The 5,722-nt window shown below is 34.0% G+C and overlaps 1 protein-coding gene across 1 annotated transcript; it reads right to left on the reverse strand.

The window, feature by feature from the left end:
- Window positions 1-2,207: 2,207 nt before the first annotated feature.
- LOC139866438 (bZIP transcription factor 44-like) lies at window positions 2,208-2,964 on the reverse strand. Its single transcript, XM_071854673.1, has one exon. The coding sequence runs from the start codon at window positions 2,953-2,955 to the stop codon at window positions 2,488-2,490; it is 468 nt and encodes a 155-aa protein (XP_071710774.1). The 5' UTR covers window positions 2,956-2,964; the 3' UTR covers window positions 2,208-2,487.
- Between the last annotated feature and the right edge of the window lie 2,758 nt (window positions 2,965-5,722).

Genomic DNA, 5,722 nt, shown 5'->3' on the forward strand with positions numbered 1-5,722 from the left:
GGACTAGTGTAGTAAAAACCAGGTCAGTGCCTATCCATGAGCCATCATTCCATAATAACGGCAAAGTAACTGATGAAATCATAGCATGTACTTGTTTTAGCCTTATCTGAACTACAAATTTTATCGTATTTACTTTACTTTACTTTAATCTAGAAAACCCAAAATTAGGTAATCACCAACTAATCCTGCACTTTATAATTATCTTAAGATTTAGATATAGGTTCAATTCTACTGATATCTCAAAAATACGACTCTGGGTCATACTTCTGTTACTCATAATAAGGAGTAGTACGATTTAGGCCCCGCTAAATATAAATTTAAAACAAGTGTCCCCCCTCTTGGTGGCCGGCTCTGACGCGCTGCGACCTGATGACATCGCGCGAAATAAAAGCGTCCGTTTCGGTTATATCAAAACCCGTCAGTTTCTGGTGCTGTTGCTCGATGAATACAACCGTACGGTTGCAGCTTGCAACCTCACAGGTAGACTGTGCAACCGTACATGTGCATGTGCAACCGTACGGATGCAGGGGTGTTGGTGCAATCGGGCATTGGGTGTGCAACCGTACGGGTGCACGATGCAACCGTACGGATGGACTTGCAACCGTACGGATGCATGTGCAACCGTACGGATGCAGATCAGTACTGCAATGTTGTTTAATTTGACAGTTTTCTAGTCGTTATGCTGCCCGCGTGACTTATGATAATCAGGATGTAAATTCTAAAAATGCATAAGTGTTATGTGGACTTTTAGTGACACTTTTGTTACTAATTTGCTGTATTGTGCTGTTTTGTGCTAACATACAGAAACTAACTTGATTTTCCTTATGTTCAGGTGATAAGGATAAGGAAGAAGCTCAGTGATAGATTATCTGAGCTAGTTGCTGGTATTCAGTGAGTGGGATTATCTCTTAGTGTAGTATAGAGTAGCAAGTTGCGCTACTATGTTTATACTGTTGTTAGTTGCCATGTTCAGTAGTTATGTTTTACAGTTTATCGTAGTTAGGGTTGCCAAGCTTTTAGTAGTATTAGTTGCCTGTAGTAGTAGTAGCTGACTGGTTGTATTTGCACAAGTTGTTGTTGTTGTTGTTGGAACCTTGATCTGTTAGGTTCAGCTCAGAGAGGTCAACCTAGTTGTGGTTTGGTCCAGTTGGCTGTTGTTTGTTGAGTATAGTGCTGAACGACGCATCACATGCGTGTGGATGACTATACTGGGGATTCAGTAATAAGGACTATCGGTAGACTCTAGCCTGATCAGCTAGGGTCGTGTGCCCGTACAAGCCGTCGGTCCTCTAGTTGGAGCGTAGTTTCCAGTTGTTGTTTGTTGTATGTGGTTGTATAAAGTTGTTATAGGAATACAAGTTGGTACTGTATGCTAGAGCTTTTGATAGTTCCATTCACTTAGCCTTGTGCTAACCCCCACCTCCTCCCTTGCAGGTTCTGGATCTTAGTGCTGGTAGGGACGGGAGTCGGGTTGAAGATATGTTTGACAAGACAAACTCTGATGTCTTAGCTTTTGTAAATATGTAACTAGTCGTTTAACATAACACATGTGATTTGTAATGAAGTAATTAACTAATGATTTGTGATAATCATGTTTGTAATTAACTAAGGGTATTTATGTAAAATAAGTCTTCCGCTGTGATTTAAAAAAAAAAAAATCCGGGTGTTACAGGTCTATTTCCATACAACTTTTATATATGAGAAGTGATATTAAACTTTTATATATGAGAAGTGATATTTTTAAACAAGTTTTTGATAGATTCACACTTTTGTTGATATTTTCCCATAATACCCCTGTGATAAATTACGGAGTATAACAAAAAACTTGTGTAACATGTTATTAAAGTCAGTTTAGTAAATCTGTGTTTTTATATAAAAAAATTATTTGAAAATATCAAATCGCATATGATCATTGCACAAACATCCAAAATGCAAATTAAATCAACATGTTTTCATCAATTATTAATATGAGTATAGATTCCTCTTGACAAAAATATATACGTAGTAATAATGACATTCTAGTCGTGAATTGATTAATCAACCATGATTTCTCAACTGAAGTTGAGGTATTTTATTTATATTATATTTAATTAATTTATTTATAAAGAACTCACCACTTGTGAACTTCAGTAACGCAACCAAATTGTATTTTTCTATCCTTAAATAATATCAATGGTCATGGTCATAGATAGGTATAGACAGATACATACATAAAAATACAAAATTATTTATTTAAATAATAATTATCATAATTCATAATATATTTAAAAGGCAAAACACAATAAAATAAAAAAGCAAGCCAAATATTCGTTTCTTTCCCTCTCCACGCACCAATAAAACCAAAATTATTATTTTCGATACTTTAACATACAAACAGCCAACTCAACCTCCACCACCAATCAAACCTAAAAGTACAACCCATTAAAGCACAGCCATTTGAACCTAACTTTACTATAGCTTTATAAGTAGTACAACATGCATTAATCACTAGTACTGTAACATCTCAGCGGCTACCATGATTGGCTGTTGATTATTGTACATCAAGTTCCAAGGATTGTTGATCATGACGTCACAATGATTTTCAAACTCATACATCTCATTGGTGCAATGAGTAGTTGTACAATTATTGTTGTTGTTCATGAGATTAATGATTTCATTAAGGTAATCTAACCTTTGACTTAGCTCACCTATTTGAGCCCTTAAAACAGAATTTTCAGCTTCCACATGAACAAATTGTTGTGTTGTGACATTTAAGGTTGTGAGAATTTGAGTGTTGTCTTTCTTGATTTGATTGATTTGATCAGATAAATCGTCTAGATGCTTTTGTTTTCTCATTCTTGATCTTCGTGCTGATTCACGATTTGATTGCATTCTTTTTCGCTTCCTTTCATCCATCAAATCCTCCTCGGATCCCGAGTTTTGGATCCGAGATGATTTACCACTCGAACAAGCCATATCACAAATAATATTATCAGAATAACACGAATTAAGATTATAAAGGAACTTGATCAAAATAGGGTTTATTATATTTTATGTAAAATAGATAGATATAAATATAAGAATCTATACTAGTCTAGCTATTTGGTGTTAAAGGGTACGTTGTTCATGAAAAAACGTAAAACCAATAAAGAAAGACAACAGATAAAGATTGAACGAGATGGGTCCGGCGTCGAAGGGAAGAATTGATCGTCAAGCCGGACCGAAAAATTTCACTAAGAACAGGAGACATTAATTAATCTCTAACATCTATGTATCCGATTAAACCGAAAACAAGATACTTTTGGGAAAAAAGAAAGAATGCTAATTGATACGTAGTATGAATTAACCAAAGTGGTTTATATATGACTAAAGAAGATATTGGAAGAAATGGAAGAGATTTTTTAAGGAAGAAATGGGGTTGAATATATAGATGAAAAATGAAGGTGAGTGTTGTATTAAAATATAAGAGAAGGGTGGGGGAAAAGTGTGATTGAAGACGTAGGGTGGACATGAATTTGCATAAAAATACAAGTAACAGCTGTTGGTGGTGCAAAAAAACAAACTATTTTTTAACATAAAACTTCATGAAATCAATACTCTATCGTTACATCTCTATCACATGTTTAATGTTGATTTTTACGGTAAAAAAAAAATTATTCACCTCTACTTTTTATTACTATTTCACTAGTACTAGTAGAAGTGTAACTGATATTATAGTTTTAGAATTATAAACTAACTATAATATAATATTTACTAATGAAATATTATAGCTATGCATTAAAATCTTTTTGATTAGTTATATCATGTATCATAGTTAAAGTTAACGAGACAATTCAAAACAGTAATATTATAGTTTAATGAGAGGGATGGATAAACAAAATTTTTAAGTAGTATATTTTAACAAATCTATGTATATAAACTTAATTTTACGAAATAAATAAATGTGTAACTTATCATTTGTTGGTGATTTCTTTTTAGTTAGTTTAGTTAAATCATTTGTTGGTGATTTCATTTTAACTCTTCACGTATTCAATTATTTCCTGTTAGTACGTAAAGAGTCAAAACAAACGGAGTACAGTACTCCATCTCCGTAGTACGTACTCCAATTTAACAAGATTGATACATAGGGGTAAATAATGGACATGATCATTGCTACGTCGAAACAAGGGGTCCAGTACTGAAAAGGTTAAGTGTCCTATAAGTGTACTACAGTATCTTTTTAAGTTTTTGTTCCTTTTATTTTATTTTTATTTTTTGAAAAAACAACCAAATTTTAATACTCCGTATTACTCAAGAAGAAGAATACAATATTACAATAATACAAACAAGAGCATGGCACAAGCTAACCAAGCACCAAACCTAATTTTACCAACCCATAAGATGACCCAAATTACATACCGATGTGGCAGCAACGAAAATGACCCAAAGATGATGTTAGAGACCGATGTAGAGGAAGCATATGAAACCCGCATACACCATCTACCGATTTAAGTATATCTCCGGGTTCGTAAGCCCCACATGCCACTCGATTTTTTTTATCTTTTAATCTTCTTGCGATCCAATCATAACTCTGAATTTCATTTAAAACCGAAGGACCATTCCAACACTTATTATTGAAGACCTTTTGATTACGATTCTTCCAAATTAAATATCAGCTGGTCCATTCGACCGCTTGCCATAGCTTTAAGCCAAACTCAATCATGATTTATATTCCCACACTAAGGTTTGTGACGTACATTACCATGTAGGAGACCGGTTGTTTAGAGTAAGGAAATTTGAATCCGGTTTTTATCAAATAACCGGTCCTTAGTGCATTAATAGAAACCTGTTTTGTGAAGGAACCGGTCTTTACGTTTAGAAATCGGTTGTTGCTTAAAACCCGTCTCTATTATGGTTTAGCGGAATTCAAAAATAAAAATATCATAGTTATCCACCATCGACTACAGGCTCCTTATAACTTTACCCTCCACATTCTCTTTAGCCTCCACCAAATTATCAAAACCCTAAGTTTAGTCGCTACCACCTTCTTCCACCAGCTGCTTCAACCATCTGTTTCCATCATCATCTGCCTTAGGTTTCTTAAAAATTCAGCACACCTCTTGAAGCCCTAAAAGCCATTCTTCACCCCTATATTATAGTTACAGTCGCATCTACACGTACGCCGATTGTTCGATAATTTCAGCAATTACCGTCATATCCATTAAAATTCGGGCCAAATTCTCTCTATTTATTAAGGTAATTTTAATTTTGCTTTATTTTATTTTGTTGTTGTTAAATTAGTGATAGGGTTTACAGTTAGTAGCTGCTAATTTTGTTGTTAGAATTCGTTTTTAATATGTGTACTATGATTTAGCCAAGATTTTGAAGGTTAAAGAGTACAAGGATAATGGTATGAAGATTAAAGATTATGCATAAAGATTAGAAAATGTGATTAGTCATGTACTTATTGAACATATCAGTTGTTGACGTTTAAATAAAACAAGTTTAACATTGTTTGATGTATATATGTTTATTAATATTAGTATTTATTTTGTATTAGGTTGTGGCCTAAATCTCTACTCCTTATAAAGCGTGAGGTTTATTGCTGAAGTGGCACTCTGCTAATCACCCTGCTAATTATCATCCACGTGTAAATCTCTCCTTTAATCAGGATTAATTCTTCTAATTACAGGAAAATAACACATCGCCACACATAACCCCTAGAATCAGTTTATAGGGTTTCACTCATTAACCGCCCTATTAT

The sequence above is a fragment of the Rutidosis leptorrhynchoides genome, chromosome 9 (genome assembly GCF_046630445.1).
Source record: "Rutidosis leptorrhynchoides isolate AG116_Rl617_1_P2 chromosome 9, CSIRO_AGI_Rlap_v1, whole genome shotgun sequence".
Classification (NCBI taxonomy): Eukaryota; Viridiplantae; Streptophyta; class Magnoliopsida; order Asterales; family Asteraceae; genus Rutidosis; species Rutidosis leptorrhynchoides.